The sequence below is a fragment of the Lagenorhynchus albirostris genome, chromosome 17, assembly GCF_949774975.1.
Source record: "Lagenorhynchus albirostris chromosome 17, mLagAlb1.1, whole genome shotgun sequence".
NCBI classification, from domain to species: domain Eukaryota; kingdom Metazoa; phylum Chordata; class Mammalia; order Artiodactyla; family Delphinidae; genus Lagenorhynchus; species Lagenorhynchus albirostris.
Window position 1 is genome coordinate 81135662 of NC_083111.1, and position 16466 is coordinate 81152127.

At 61.7% G+C, this 16466-nt stretch overlaps 1 protein-coding gene across 3 annotated transcripts in view; it reads right to left on the reverse strand.

Annotated features, from left to right (window-relative positions):
- Window positions 1-16466, reverse strand: part of ZC3H3 (zinc finger CCCH-type containing 3) — an 82370-nt gene that overhangs the window by 37193 nt on the left and 28711 nt on the right. For all 3 annotated transcript variants that reach the window (XM_060128603.1, XM_060128601.1, XM_060128604.1), the window contains exon 4: window positions 15617-15770. In XM_060128603.1, coding sequence (XP_059984586.1) covers window positions 15617-15770 — 154 coding nt within the window. The remainder of the gene's footprint in view (window positions 1-15616; window positions 15771-16466) is intronic.

Below are 16466 nucleotides of genomic sequence, written 5' to 3' on the forward strand. Positions count from 1 at the left end.
CCATCCACCCGCTGAGGCTGCAGTTCCATAGAGAGGAGGGCTCCTAGTCACTCGGCAACATGCCCAACAGGACAGAGAGCAGCAGAGCCTGGAAATAACCCAGACGTCCATCGAGAGCAAAACGCGCACAGTGTGGCACACCCAGAGAGGAGTGCGGCACAGGGAGGGAAAAGAAGACGCCTCTGCTGCACACAGCACCACCTCAGCTGGCTCAGGCTGCCGTAAGGCACCACAGATGGGCGGCTAGGTTGGCCCACAGTTCTGGAGGCCGGAAGCCCCAGCTCAAGGCACCAGCAGGGCTGGTTCCTGGTGAGGCCTTTCCTCCTGGCCTGCAGGTGGCGTCTGAGTGCTCAGCTCTGGCGTCTCTTCCTCTGCTTATAAAGACACCAAACCTATCAGATTAGGGCCCCACCCTAAATGACCACATTTAACCTTAACCACCTCTGCAAAGGCCTCGTCTCCAAATATAGCCACACTGGGGTTCAGAGACTCAGCCTATGAATTTGGATGATTCAGTCCACAACAAACGGTGAGCAAAAGAAGTCACACACAAAACAGTACCTACTATATGAATCCACTGGTATGAAGTTCAAAAGTTTGGAGACAGAGCTAGTCTAGAGGCCAGAGGCCAGAGGAGTGGGACCTATGGGTGGCTGGCTGGGGACGTGACGGGAAGGAGCATGTGGGAGCTCCCGGGGCAGGAGACGGGCATACCCCGACCTGTGCGGTAGGCACGCAAGATGAAAACCCACAGAACTGACCACTGAAAATACAAACCACCACAAATGTTTTGCAAAGGGAAATCAAAGAGAAAGATCTGTCCAGAAGGCCAAGTTCAGGAACAAGATTTGTACATGACAAAAGTGACATTTTTAAATACTGGAAAAAAAGTCTGAACGTCTAGTGGTCCAGAGACAACCAGGTAATAAGCGTTAAGCAAAATTAAATTTGACCTTTAGTCTTACACCATGTCCCCAATAAAGTCCAGGTAGGTTACAGTTTTAAATGCAAACCTTGAAAACATAGCACTAGAAGAAAATAACTGAACTCATGTAATCTTGGGATGAGGAAGGCTGTTCTAAGCAAATCAATATACTAAGTCTTAACAGACTGAGAGATTTAAGAACACAGAAAAGTAAAAAGTTCTGTTAAAAATCCAAAAGGGTGCCCCCCACCCCGAATACTTAGAGAGTCTTGAAAACCTGTAAGAAACAGGCCAGAGACAAATGAACAGTACACATAAAGAATGCTGAACTTGACAAAGAGCATGAATAAAACTGAAATTAAAAGAGTTCCCTGGTGGCCTAGCAGTTAGGATTTCACGCTTTCGCTGCTGTGGCCCGGGTTCAATCCCTGGTCGGGGAACTGAGATTCTCACAAGCCATGTGGTGTGGGGGAAAAAAAAAAAAAAAACTGAAATGAAAACTGGACAGCATTCTCCTCCAGTAAATTGTCGAAAAGTTTCTGGCAGTGGCAGTTAACGCCAAGAAGGACACGAGAAGATGCAAACCAGCACGGCAGGAGGTGCCCCCCTGGCTCTCCCTAAAGCCCAGAACCAGGGCGGCCCCTCCTGGGTGGACCGACCTCAGTGAGGTGGACAAAAGAGGCACAACTTCAACAGCCGGGTCAGGCTGTAGCCACCTACGCGGCAAGCCAAATGTTGCCTCGGGAACACATCCGGGCTGCAGACACCACGGGGCAGAGCCATCTGTGGGAGGGAGGAGGTGGCGGCAGTGCGGTCCCATCGGCGCTGGGTCTCACGCGGCAGAGACCTTGCTAGCACCTGCTGGTGGAGGATGGTCCAGGTGGAAAGCGCTCAGCCAGGGCCCGGCCCCAGGGAGGCCCTAGGGGTGGGGTGGGGGGAGCCCTGGAGGGCAGAGCGGCCAAGCCCACCCTCCCTCCCAGGGCCAGACACCGGAGCCCAGCAAGCCCAGCAAGGCGGGGTGGGACAGGTGGCCTGGCCACGCCCACATGCAAGCCCCGAGCTGGGCATACCCACCTGGGCCCCTACCGGGCAGGTGGGCAGGGCGGGGCGGACTGGGAGGGGCCTGGCGCACCCCCTCTGCCCTGCCCCACCCCCAGAGGATCCCCCTTGCCAAGGGGACAGAGCCTGGGCCATAATTCATGCTCCCCCGCCTATGCTTTATGGCCTTCTTAATTCGGCTCCTGCTACTATTAATGTAGTTAATGCTGAGATTATATCTATTTTCTGGCGTCAGACGGTGATTTATTCAAGCCATTTTTCCGGTGGAGGCTCCCACGCTGTTAAATCAAGCGCCTTGCCAATTAAGTGCTGACTTGGGAAGTGGACGCAATCTTAACAGACATCTAACCGCAAATTAAACCGGGGCTCCTTACTCTGGGGAGTGGGTGGGGCAGCCACAGAAACCTTGCTGACTTCGGAGAAAGTCCGAGGAAAATAAACCGGCTCTGCGCCCGCCTGCTGCTCTGGCTCCAGGAGATGGGAGTGCGGGCCCAGAGCCAGGCTCAGCCGGAGCTGGGCTCAGGGTCCTGCCTGGCCGCGGTGACTGCCCCGCAGAAGGGGTGGCCGGGGCAAGGGCAGCCGTCAGCGGGCCTGCCCCAACTCACAGAGGTCTTTGCAACCGCAGCCCCTCCCACTTGGGACAAATGTTTAAAAGGAGACACCCCACGATTCCTCCACTGTCCACCAGTTCGCACGTGCAGTGGCTGGAGAGGCCCTCTGACAGCCTTAGCAGGGTGCCAGGGGGGAGAAGATGTGACGTGGACGCCCCAGCAGTGGATGGACGACATTCTGGCTCAGCAACCCCGGTCCTGGTTGGAGCCCTCAATGGCCAGGGGTGGAAGAGGGGCAAACCAAAGGCCCACCTCTGAGGACCCACATGGCGACATGCTGGGGGTGGGGGTGGGGGCTAAGTGCCGAGTCATGGCAGGGGGAGGACATGCCCACCCAACCCCCCAAGGGCCCAGCAGCTACTTGGGTGCCCCTGTGCCCTTTGGGAGCCCCCTGCCCAGAGAAGCTGAGGGTGACGCGGAGCAGGGCTGATGCCACAGGGTGGGGCACGGGGAGGAGGTGGTGGCCAGGCTGCCTGAGGCCCACCAGGGGCCTGAGCGGGCACCTGCTTGTGGGAGCCCTTTGGGCACGGTCCCCAGCAAGGGGAGCCCCCCGGACCCCACAGCCAACGCAGGGAGCCCATTTCCCTGAGCTACCCAGACCCCTAGAACAACGCCTCCCCCCAACCCATCTCCAGAGGCCCTGGCTAGGCCCCGAGGGGAATCGTGCCGTGGAGTAAGCTCAGGCAGGAGGCTGGACGCACGCAAAGAGTTAAATACGGTATTGATTATTTGAACGATGCTTTACTACCACCTCTAAGCCAGGATAAAAGTGGCATTTCAAACGGCGTTTGACTGTGGAGGGCACCCAGGAAGCACTGGTGGACAAGGACGCTTTCTGTCTCCCCGTCGGGGGCAGTACTTTCAGCTGCCCCTGCTCCTCATCCCCCGGGACACCGACACAGACGCACGAGGGCCCACAGTGCAAGGTGTGGCCAGGGCCTGGGCACCCCCGAGGGCCACCTCCCACAGGGCCCCACGGGGAGGGACCTCACGGGACCTGCCCAGCTTCCTTCCAACAGTACCGCTGCCTTCGGAACAAAGCTTCCCCCGGGGCGAGCGGCAGGGATGCTCTCTCTAGGTTTATCCTGAAACACCCAACCTGGCCTGTCCCACTCTTCCTCTGTGAGTCGCTGTACTGTCACCAAGCGCACGGGGAGGCCACACCGTGGCCTGTGCTCTGGCCGTGGCAGTGGCAGTGTCGCACGGGGCCCTGCAGGGTGCTGTCCCGTCAGCGCTGGCCCACAAGGAGCCAGGCCCGGGCGAGGCTCCTGCCTGCCTGACCCTTTTCCACGCCGGTCTGGAGGCTGCTGGGCAGGGCTTGGCCACACAAGCCAGCTCCCGTAGGGCAAAGAAGCCCCCTGCACGTCTCATGATCAAGACGCAGTGCGCTACGGCAGGCGAAGCAGGCCCGGCCACAGGCAGCAGAGATGGAGGGTGGCCTGGGAGAGCCCTTCCCCGAGGGGCAGCTGCAGCGAGGCGCGGAGGCTGGGGGGTGGCGCTGGGTCACGGGGTGGCACCAGGCGCGGGCGTTCTAGAGTAAGAGCGCTTCACAGCCTGCCACCGCCGGGACCCCGGCCACTCGGCACGCCCTCCCTCCTCACCTCCCTGTCCCCGGCACCACGCGCACGCCTGAGGCGCCAGGGAGCGGCGTCCCACACTGCAAGAGGAAGGGCACGGGGCAGTGGGAGCAGGACAGAAGGGAGACACGCGCACGTCCGTCCATGGAGAGAAAGACACCAATGTGTGGAGGCAGCGACAAAAAAGCAGGGCCAAGGGATGAAGCAAGAGGGCTGAAGGCTCGAGGGCCCACGAGTCACACACAGACGAGGCACCAGCAGGGCTGGGGCTGGCCAGACGACAGAGGCCGTCCCAGGAGGGACCTGCGGCAGAGCGCCCTGGCCTGCTCAGGGGGCCGCTGTGCCCTGCACCCCGGCCTTGGCCCCAGCCCTGTGCGGCAGCTCCTGCCTACCAGCATGGCCCTCAGGGACACTGACCCAGGGGTGCACCCTGGGCCAGCGAGCTCCGGGCCAGCTCACCACGGGCCCGGAGAGGGAGGGACCATGGCCACGGAACGGCAGCCCCTGGCCTGAGACAGAGCAAATGGGGGCTCCAGTGTAGGCCGCCAGCCTCCGCTCCCACGCCGCCTGCAGATGGAACACAGGTGCCACCTGTCAATGTGGTCTCGCCACAAACACTTCGGCTACAGTGCCTGTGAGCCTGGGCCCACGCCAGTGGTCCCCATGGCCAGGGAAGAAGTGGTGGCACAGAGCTGCGTTGGGGGGCAACTGTCACGGGGGGCTGTGTGGCCACTGGGGAGGACGGGCCAGAGGCTCAGACCGATGGGGGAGAGGCACGTGAGCCCCACCCGGCCCCACCCCACACCAGGTGCCCGCACGCCGCACGTCAGTGCCCCCGCAGTGCCGGCACAGCAGCCGGGGGGAGCGTGGCTCTGCCCCGCCCCCGCCTGGGAGCACACGGGCCGCGTGGCACTGGGGTGGCCCGGCCGAGCACAGCCTCCCCCGCTCAGGGCTCCAGACCCTTAGTGCTGACTCCCTGCGGCGCTGGCCATGTCCCCCGACATCACGGGTCCGTCCTCGAGCTGCCCACACGGGGCAGGACGGGGACTGAGAGAACGAACAGACCCTGGACCCAGAGGGACAGGCGGGCCTGGTGCTCGGCTCCTAAGGGCAGGGGGTTCCACGTGCCAGCCCACACCGGTGGCGGTGCTTGACAGAGCGCACAGAAGAGCAGGAAGGCAGCAGCGCCACCTCGGCCTGTGCACCAGCTGGGCCCTGGCATCCAGGGCCCTCCCCTCAGGGTCCTGCATCCCAGGCCAGGCCCTGCCAGCGAGGGGCTGGGCTCTAACGTGGCCAAGAAAGGCCCCACTTCTGGACCAGGTTCCGGAGGGAGAGCGGGTAGTCCTCAACGTCCCAGCCTCAGTGCCGACAGGGGACAGCTGTGCCCTGGCAAGGCTGGTCTCCTCCCTCACCTCCCCGAAACCATCAAGGGGGTGAGGGGTCAAGGCCCCACATCGTCGCCCGAGCCCCAGGCCCTCCCCAAACCCACCGGGGAGCGCAGGCAGGCATTCAGGCCTCAGGGCTGCTGACAGCTGAAAGGCCTGCTAGACTCAGGCAGAGAGAGAAATAAATAAGCAAGACGCGCTTTGAACGGACTTCCAAATTAAGAGTTGCATCCTTGCTGTCAGGCCCCTGCCAGCAGTTTCCGCGGCACCTCCCGTGCAAAAACGCACCTCAGCCCATTTATTAGAATGATGAGGGCAAAGGGACCTACAACTGCACTCCTTCCTTAATGAGCAGCCGAAGGGATCGGTAAGCATAATTTCAGAGGCCAGTAATATTTTATATAATCGCAGAGTGGTTTAAATTGAAAACCCCCAACCGAATCAATATTTACTGCATTGAAACGAAATGAATAGTAATAAGTCACTAAGCTCTCTGTCCTGTTTCATAAAATAAAAAATTATAAAAATGAGCCCAGGCGCAGGGAGGCCATCACATTAACTTTTACAGCACTTGGGGAGCCGTAACTGCCTGTTCTCATAAAATAAAATTCTAAAAAACCTGCCAGAGGAGACCTGCTTCAGCACCACGTGGGGAAGCAGGCGGGGGCGGGGGGCAGGAAGGGAGGGGGCAGGGTCACCCCAGGTCCCTCCCTGACCCCTACTGGCGCCCACCAATTCCCTTAAAGAGGTCCCACCCTAATCTCTCCAAAGCTCAGCACCAAGAGCTGGGTCACACCTCCCTGTCACCCTCAGGCCAAACTTCCTGCTCTGATTTCTTTTCTCATAATCCTTTTTCTTTTTTAATAAATAAATTTATTTATTTTTGGCTCTGTTGGGTCTTCGTTGCTGTCCGTGGGCTTTTCTCTAGTTGCGACGAGCGAGGCGCTACTCTTCGTTGCGGTGCGCGGGCTTCTCATTGCGGTGGCTTCTCTTGTTCCGGAGCACGGGCTCCAGGCACGCGGGCTTCAGCAGTTGTGGCACGTGGGCTCAGCAGTTGTGACGCACGGGCTTAGTTGCTCTGCGGCATGTGGGATCTTCCTGGACCAGGGCTCGAACCCAGGTCCCCTGCATCGGCAGGCAGATTCTCAACCACTGCGCCCCCCTGAGGGAAGTCCTTCCTGCTCTGATTTCTTTACCTGTTTCTTCCAATCCCACCCTGAGGGATGCCCTTGGCTGCTCCCGGGGCACAGGCAAGGCTGTCCTCTGACCACTCGCAGGCCCGGGGCTGGTAAGGGGTGTATGTGAGTGAGGGTGGAGGACAGGGTCCAGCACAGAGCAGCAGCCTGCGCTCCCCGTGGGCCTGGAGAGGTTGAGAAAGACCAGGCTTCCCCTCTGGGGCTCCAGGTCCCCCAGGAGACCCAGGCCTGCAGGGTTCCCTTGGGGGCTGGGGAGGCGATGCTGGCAGAGAGCAGAGCCAGGTGAGAGCCTCCGGGGGGAAGGGTCCTTGACCTCACACTCTGAATGCGGGGCTGAGGATGGCGGCACAGCAGCCACGGGGCACAAGCCCCCCAGAGGGCCGAGAGCCCCCGTGGACCCACCACCAGACTCCTGGGCAGGAAACAAGGCGCTCATTCAAGCTGAGGCTGACTTGGCCAGGAAAGGCGCGGACACAGAGCCTTGAACAAGTGGACCACTCCCGCAGCTCAAGAACAGGAGACAAACCAGCAATTAAAAACGGGCAAAAGATGTGAGCACAAAAGAAGACACAAAAGAACACAAGAACAATCCCGTGCCTGAGCGGTCAACATGACTGGTAATCAGGGAAATGCAAATTAAACCATGACGAGATGCGATGGGAACTGGAACAGTAAGGGGGCGCTGCTCCGGGAGGGGACCCGGGTCTACACAAAGAGCCCTGCGAGAGCGGGGAGCCGCCCGCCCTCGAGAGCAGGGCAGTCAGTAATCGCTGGGGGTGGCTGCAGGCGGAAGTGCCGAGTGTGCACCTCCCCTGCGGCGTCTAGAACCAGCCAAAAGGACCACAGTGAAAGCGGCCAGAAGAGGGCTCCTCAGGGGAGTCACGAGGGCACAGGGGGAGGCGGCCTGAAGCAGCAGCAGCAGCAGCATGGAGACAGCTGTGCGCACAGGTGCGCGGACTCTGACCCAGGAAGGCCTGCAAGGAGGACGCACCCCGCTGCCCGGACCCGCTCGACATGCTCCCGTCACCCCTTGGCACTGTTGACGAGACCCTCGGCAGTGCGGCTGCGAGCGGCCAGGAGCCACTGTGCTGCCAGGAGCCACTGTGCTGCCAGGAGCCAGGGTCCGCAGACGCGGCTGGTTCCGGGCTGGAAGAGGGCAAGTCCCAGGTGAGCCTGGAAGCTTCCACTGGGCAGGTGAGGGAGGCTTGGTGAGTGACGGTGCCACGTGGAAAGGAGACAGGGCCAGCCCAGAGGGGGCCTCCGTGGGCCAGCGCCATGGCCGACGAAGGGTCGAGTGAATCACATCAACAGATTATAGCCTGAAAAGTAAGAATCGGGAGTCCACACCATTATAAATAAATGAATATACGAGGCAACGGGAGATGAGGGACAGCAGTTCCTTACAGGAACCCGACCAACCGATATGCAAGGAACGAGGGGCTGGAAATCACTAAGGGTCTAGGAGGAGCGGGTGAGGCCCAGCAAGGAACAGGACGCCCACACAGGCTCGACGCCACAATCACCTAGAGGGACCCACAGCGCTCCTGCCCAAACGGCGAAGCTGAGTCTCGTCACACCCGAGCAGACCTCTGCTGCCCTGGTCAAGGGCACCAAGGCTGCAATGTCCTCACAAATGGTCTGTGCAGAGAGTGGAAACAATACAGCAGATGCGGCAAGGTACAAATAACCGGTGGATTTAGGTGAAGAATACACAGCAGTTCCACGTACTACTTTTGCAACTTTTCTATAAGTTCAGAAGTATGTAAAATAAAGTTACCCCCAAAATTAAACGCAAGACACTGATTAGGAGGGACCAGGAGTGAGCCAGCAGTGCACGGCGACAGCCCCCGTCCCCGCCCTGCCCACTGGCCCAGGCCTGCCCTGGCTCCTCCATGCATCCCTCCCACACGACAGCCCCTGGCTCACAGCTCTCCTGGGGCTGAGGGGTGGTCAGCAGCAACAGGGCGCTGCCCCCAATGTGCTGACATAAAAGTGGCCCACTCAGGCCACAAGCCACAGAGCAGGGCTACAGCCCAGTGGCGACCATCTGCAGGGCCAGGCAGAGAGAGTGGTGGTCAGTGGGCAGCAGGGCCCTGGGCCGCAGCTTCCAAGCAGGCAGGGGCCTGACACAGGACAGGCCCTCTACGGACACTTGGGGAGCGAGTGGACTGGCTCCTCTTCCGCAGGCCCAGGGGCAGCTGGGAGCCACTAGCCACCCGCCTGGGGACTCCGCCTGTTCTGCTCCACCAGGCCTGAGCTGCAACACACAGGGACCAGGCAAAGAAAATGCTCAGGTGCCACCCAACTGAAAGCCACAACCCCAACAACCCCAAGCTCCAGCCCGGATGGAAGGCCCTTCTCCCGGAGGGGACAGCCCCGTCAGGGCAGAGACCAGGCTCCACAGAATGTGTTGGGGGACCCCTCCTGTCCCACTCCTCCACTCTCACTGCCCCCAACCCCGGGCACAAGCCAGGTGGGGGGCAGGCGGCGGGGAAACCCCGCCTCTGACACGAAACCAGGACAGTCCTGACTGCCTGCTGCCGACGGATCAGGCGGGGCCCGAAGCGGTCATCCGGGACCCTCAGCCCAGGGGGCGTCCCGGTGAGACCAGGGGAACGTTCTCCTCGCTTGAGACGGGCACTTTCTGCTGTAAAAGAACCAGTCCAGAGCTCTGCTACCTATTCGCCAAAACCCCTTCAGCCCCTTCACAGGCAGCCGGAGCGGCGCTCGGCCCGGCAGCCTCCTCGGCTGTCAGTACAAGCTGCCCACGGGCAGAGCTGTCGTGGGGCAGCTAGAGGCACAGGGCTGGACGGAGCCAGGCGCGGCATGCAGCTCCCCAGCCTCCACATCAGAGGCAGGCGAGCACCCCCAGGACCATGCAAGCCAGGTCAAGGTCAAGGTCGGCCACGGTGTGTGCCCAGGGCCTGCACACAGCAGTCACAGCCTGGGAAGAGGGGCCGCCAGGAGGAAGGGTCGCAGCCCCCACCGACATCTCCCCAGCCCCTGTGGGTCCAGCAGCAGGGCCCAGGTCCCACCTTCCACACCAGCCTCCGCTGCCCTCTGAGCAGACATCCCGGGCTCCTTCCCAGCCCCCCGGGAAAGGCCCTCACAATGTGGCCCACACGGACCTCGCTGGCCCCAGCCCCAGAGGAGCCTTCTCTGGGCTCCTTGGTGGTCCGTCCACCCTGGGTGAGTCTCAGTGCTTCCCAGCACTCGCCACCCCGTGAAAGTATTCGCTTCATCCTCTGCTTGCTTCCTGACCCTCTGCCTACTGGGAGGCGAGTGCTGCGGGCAGAGAACTCGCCCGCACAGGATGGCTGCCCACAGGGATCTGCAGGGGAGCCCCGCTGCCCAGCACTGGGCACCCTACTAGCTCCGTCACAGGGTTGCGGCCTGGGCTGAGCTGGGAGGGGTCTCTGCACACCATCAGGCTGGGGCCTCACCAGACAGACAGCGGGACCCCGGACTCTGGCCATGGTGGAGGCGACTGGAAGGGAACACTGCTTTCCCAGAAGGGTTCTCCCCGGGGTCCCTCTAACTGCCACACTCTTCAGGGCAGGGCAGAAGGCTGTGGGGACCCCCGTTCCACTGGTCTGCACAGGACACTCCCTTCTCTGACTGAAGGCTGTATTCCCCCCTTCAATTCCTATGTTGAAGCCCTAAACCCAGTGTGATGCTGTTTGGAGGTGGGGCCTTTGGGAGGTGATGAAGGTGAGATGAGGTCGTCAGGGTGGGGCCCTGTGATGGGATTAGTGTCCTCATTAAGACCCCCGAGCCTTCTGCTCTCCCTCCACACATGAGGACACAGCGAGCAGGTGGCTGTCTGCAACCTGGAGGAGAAATGGGCCCGGCCAGCACCCTGACCTCAGACGTGCAGCCTCCAGACTGTGAGGAACACACACCTGTGGTATAAGCCGCCCCGTGTGAGGCGTTTCGTTATGGCAGCCCGAGCTGCCCAACACCCCGATAACCAGAGGTGAGAAGGAGGCCGAGCAGGGCCAAGGCTGGCCTCCTGCTCTCCAGGGAGTCGGCAAGGGTAGGCGTGAAGGGAGGACGTGGAGCCGAGGCCACCCCACAGGGACACTGCCCATCCTCGCCCCGAATTCCTCTTTAATAATGACTCGTGGGCTTCCCTGGTGGCGCAGTGGTTGAGGGTCCGCGCCTGCCGATGCAGGGTTCATGCCCCGGTCCGGGAAGATCCCACATGCCGCGGAGCGGCTGGGCCCGTGAGCCATGGCTGCTGAGTCTGCGCGTCCGGAGCCTGTGCTCCGCAACGGGAGAGGCCACAGCAGTGAGAGGCCCGCGTACCAGAAAAAAAAAAAAAAAAAAGAAAAATCGCAGCCCAAACCTCGTCAAACTGCCCAGAGATTACTTAAGATTTACGGCACAGACACAAAAATAAAATAAAATAAGGCAGCCCAGCGAGCGGCAGCCCCTGTGACAGCACCATTTGTAGTCGGGATGGAGCAGCCGCCAGACTCATCTGCTTAAGCACAGGGGCTTCTGTTTATTCTGCACTTTCATGTCAAATGAATTTGGAAAGAAAAAAAGTGACAGACAGTTTAGGGATAAAAGTCGCATTTCAGCTTCAGTTCAGATTAATGAACTTGTTGGAAGCTGGCGAGGACACAGGCAAATCCACAAATCTTAGAACAAAAAAAATTAACTCCTCGCTTAGTGTGTGCCTCAGCCCCGGGGTGTGCTCGTGGGCCCCCCTGCTGCCCAGGTCCTGGGAGCCAGCTCTGGGCAGTGGCGCTGTGCAGTCCTCGAGCCCCAGCCACGCCTCCTGGGGCCCTGGACCCGGCCTGCCCGGGCCAGCTTCCACTCCCCCTGCACGCAGGCAGCCCCAAAGCCGGAGCCGTGGTGCCGAGGATTCTGCCCCACTCAGGCCACAGTCCTTCCCAGGAGGGGCAGCCACCCCCCACCCTGTGTGCCTCCTGCTCCGGCCTCCACACGCTCCCCTGGCCAGGGCAGCGGCTGCCTCATCCGGCCCATGGCTCTCAACGGGATGGGCAGTGCCCACGGCGTCCAGGAGCTGCTGCCCGGCCGTTTCCCACCTTCCGTCTGCCCCAACGTGGACGAGGGCTGACCGGCCGACAGAACCGACGGGCTAACTGCCCTACTTCCAGCTGACTCTCCTCTCGGGTGTTTCTGGAGTCAGGGCCTCACCACAGAAGCACCAGAACCTCTTCCACCTCCAGACCAGACAGCTGGTGGGGGGAAGGGGACCCCAGGACTCCTGCTGTGAATGTGGGCTACCATGTGGCCCCTCAGCTCCCCACATATTAGGCCAAAACTGACATGGGGCTCAGAGTAGGTTTCTGTCTAAACCGGGAAACAGTGCAAAGCCGCCTTGCGAGGCAGACGTGCAGCCTGCCGCCCAGGACAGCAGTCAGTGGTGGCCACACTGCCACGGTGGCTCAAGTCATGGTGCGGAACACGGGCTTCCGGGAGGGGAGAGGCCAAGGACCCTGCAACCCTCTGCCTCTTCCCAGACACTAGGAGCCAGGCCTGGGGATGCCCACCTCCCGAGCCCCCCCAGAGCAGGGAGCGGGCAGGGAGCCGTGCCACCCCTGACCCAGGGCCAGCAGGGTGGGGAGAAGAGGAGAACGCTGCAGCGTTCAAAGGCAACGTGCCTCTCCTGAGGCCGCCGGCTCCGCCCCAAGAGTTTGGAAGGCGAGGGGCCCCAACATGAGTGAGGGCCGTGCTGAGAGTGGAGGAGGGGCCTGGGCAGCGCCCTGTTGCATCCCTCTCGGGAGAGGGCTCGCAGCAGCCCCGCCACCTCTGAAGTCTTTCTAAAGCCAGGCCCCTCGCGGTGCGGGACTGAGCGTGGCGTCGCACAGGGAGGGCAGGGATTTGCCAAGGCCATGGCCGTCAGGCGCGGGTCTGGGCTGAGCCCAGGGTCACACGCTGTGTGCCGCCTACCGGGGGCTCCCTGGGCTCCCCCAGGCTGGCAGCCCCCGCCACGCACACACAGCTTCCTCTCTGCAGAGACTCACAGTGAGGGGTCTGCAGGGGGGTGGGGTCCAGGGCCACCTCATGCTAACACTGGCACTCAGCTGCTGGGCCACCCGCCTCACCTCCCACCTGTGTCCACCAGCCCCCAGCTCTGCCCACTGAGATTTCCAGAACTGCTGGGGCCTGCCTGCCAGCCCGCCCCTCGGAGGTGTCGTCTCTCCATGGGGGACACAGATCGGGAGGCCCAAGAAGAGCCTTTGGTTCCTGGGCTCAGCCCCGCTGCCTGGTGGAACCGCCCTGCTTTCTCATCACTGCAGCAGCCCGTAGCCCACACTGGCCTCAGTCCAGCCACGAGCCCCCCACCCCCCTTCTGCCAGGGAGAGCTGAGGAACCTGCAGCTTACAGGACAGAGGCCAAGGCCATGGCCAAGGCCAGGTGGCCCAGAACCTCTCTGGGACCTGCTGACCATACACAGGCAGCCCCAGCTCTGATGGAGCTGAAGGAGGAGGGTGGGAGGGCATCAGACTGGCCTCCGGCCCTGGAGACAAGCCCTTCCTGCTGCCTCGACAAGCTGAGCCTGGCGTGTACGGCCGACGGCAGGCTGGGCAGCTGGAGGGTGGCAACTGCTGAGAAGGCAGCCTCGCCAGGGCACAGGTGGCCTTGAGCATAGGAAGCCCAGGCCACTGGCAGCCCAACCCACGCTTCCCAGGGCGTCCTGGCCGCTCGGCCCTGCTGCCCCGCAGACCACGTCCAGAGGCCAGGCCCTCAGGGTCCAGGGCTCTGGGTTCAAGGAGCCTCCCAGGTGCGTGGCGACGGGTCAGGCAGGCCTGCAGAGAGGCAGGCGGGCGGAGGGAGGCCTCACCGAGCACAGCCCACACATGCCCTCAGTGCACACGTGGCCATCCTGGCGTGGGCTCGGCTGCACCTCCATGCCCAGGGAGGGCACTGGGGCCTGGTGCAGCTGGGAACCTGCCTCAGAGCGCCCAGACACCAAGCACAGGCCAGGGCCGCGGGGCCTGAGCCATCGGGCACTCGGCACGGCCCTTGGCGGGGCTACACACAGCCATCTAGGGGCACGCCCTCCCCATAAGGCCCGGTACCACCTTTGCTGGGAGCTTGAGGCAAGCAGTGGCCGGGCAGGGCTGGCAGCTGGGCTGGGCCTGTCCTGATGGCCCATCCTATCCACCTGACCCGAGTGCGGACCTCACACACCTGTCCATGAGGCAGCCCCCACCTGTCTCCAGAACTGAGGGGAAGGCACACCCCCCGCCCTGCTGCTGACCGGGCTGTTCTCGGCCTGATGGGCTCGACACTCCGGCTGAAAGTAGGAGGCGGCTGCTGCCTCGGGGGCGCCCCCAGCCACCGCCCTCCTCAGGGGCCCTCGAGCCCTGAGCCTGGCACCTATTTCTGCTCAGTGGCCACATCAGGGCCTGGCACACTCAACACTGGGCCAGCTGGACCCACACCTGGGCTTCCGTGGCACTCAGAGGCCAGGAAGGAGAGGCCCGCTGGGGCCTCCCTGACGAAGGTCAACCCCCAGCCCCCAGCCAGGCCCCCTGGGAGAGGCGGGGCCAGGCCAGGGCTGCCAACGCGGGCAGGAAGGCCGACTGCAGGAGGGCGAGAGAGGAGCAAGAATCAATAAATCTGAACCTCATTCACGAAGATCTGGGGCTCTTATTAAGTAAATTAATTGAAGTTAATTTAGCTCGATCATGACTCCCAATCACAGTGATTTAGTGAGGGGGAAATTGCATTAGGAAAGGCCATGCTCACCAGATAGGAGAATGGAAGAAAATTAGACCCACTTAGCACCGTGAATTAATATAGAAATAGAATGTGTAAATTTAACCTTATCGAGAGAGTGAAAATTATCTTCATAAATTTGTAGAAATAGCCCCCAAGATGCTTATAAATCTATTTAAAACAAAAATACTACAAAAAGTGCAGTAAAATTAATTTAAAATATACTTCCAGCTACTGCCTCCAGAAAAGTCGTAGCAGGGCCAAGTTTCGTGTGGCCTGGTGGGAAGGAAGGAGGGCAGTGGCCACCGCTGACCTCCGGGCACACCTACCATGGGCCAGTAGGCCAGCACCTCCTCTCCCATGTCCAGAGAGTGGGGGGCCCGTGGGGGGCTGGCAGGATGGCCCCTGCCCAGGACTATAGCTGCTCTGCCCCGTGGCCCAGCCCTTTGGGGCACAATGGCCCCCTGGCCCCAAGGCCTGAGGCCATGTGCTCTGGAGTGCCCAGCACAGCCAGCTGGAAGCCCACACTGGGCCAAGGGGCTCCCACACCGCTCCCCAGAAGGACAGAGGGAGGGGACCTGCCACTGCCTGATTCCAACCCACCCAGGCTGTCACCCCTTCCCCTGCCTCATTGAAGGAAGGAGCCGCACCCCAACCTCTGCAGCCCTCCTGCTTCTGGGCCCAGGGGACCCAGAAAAGAAGAGGGAGCCGACCGCACCACACATGCCCTCCAGCAGAAGCAGCCTGGAGCGAGGCCACAGCGCTCAGCGTGCAGGCCAGACCCTGGTGTGGGCGGCCGGAGAGGCACACAGCCTCACCCCCCCCCACCCCGTAACAACCAATACATCGATAGTGAGATGGCCCAGCCTCTCTCACCAGAAGCTTCTCCCTGAGGGACACCCAGGTGGCGCGGCTGCTCCCAGACCACCACCACCACCCCCCTGCCCCAAGCTGGCAGCTGGCTGCTAGCGGACGGGGAGCGAGCGTGTCTGCGTGAGTGCACGGCACACACAGGCCGGCCACACGTCTCGTGCAGAAATTGCTAGACAGAAAAATTAGCCCATTCCCCAGCCAACAACTGTAGACCAAGCACTTCTGGGGGTGTGCTCGGTCCTCAGGCCCCGCCCTGCACTTTGAAGCCCAGCAGCCACAGGCCTCCTACCTGGACAGGGAGAGCCGCAGTGCCCGCCAGGAGGGCGGGGCCAGGGGCCCGGGGGCGGGGCTGAGAGGTGAGGCCTGGGTCTTCTTGACGATGCGGTAGCGAGTCTTGATCACTTTGCTGGTGGGAGGGGTCCGCTGGCCGTGCAGGCTGGAGGCTGCAGGGAAACCCAGACACGGGTGGTCAGTGGAGGTCGGTGGGGCCTCCCATCACCCCCTGATCCAACCCCCCGCCCACTCCCAGAGAGCTCAGCAGCCCCGGGCTGCCGGAGCCGGAGGCGGCCAGCGCGGCCTCCAGGAGAGCAAGCGGGGCGGGTGCGGCCAGCTGCAGCAGCTGGCGTGGCAGGCTGGTGCTCCCCGTGGGCAGCGAGGAGGGGCCCACGGTCGGGTCCGCGAGGCTGCGGGCGTGAAGCGCTCACCGCCCTCTCTGGGAACCCTCACCGGGTGTCCATGTAGATTTATGTACTTAATCACTTCTGTTTTCAGAACATTTTGCAGGGTGATGTACACCACAGCTTTATTTCTTGCTGAATGTTTCATGCAATTAACAGGGATCTGTTTTGCCCCAGTTCCCTTCCACTTGATAGCCAGCAATTTCCCCATAGCTATGAGGAACGCATCTAATTGCCCGGCTTTCATAATATACAGCTCTAACTGCCCAGATAATTAAAGCTAACGCAGCACGGGAACACGGGCGCTGCTGCCTCTTGTGACCGATCCAGCACCTCAGCCCCTCAGACCAGGCTGCTCGGACCCTGGTTCCCAAAGGCGCCTCCCTGTGGCCCCACCTAACCTGCCTGCACGGAGCCCAGGGCTCTGCTTGGAAGGGGGGCCCCTACCAGCCACCCCAGCAG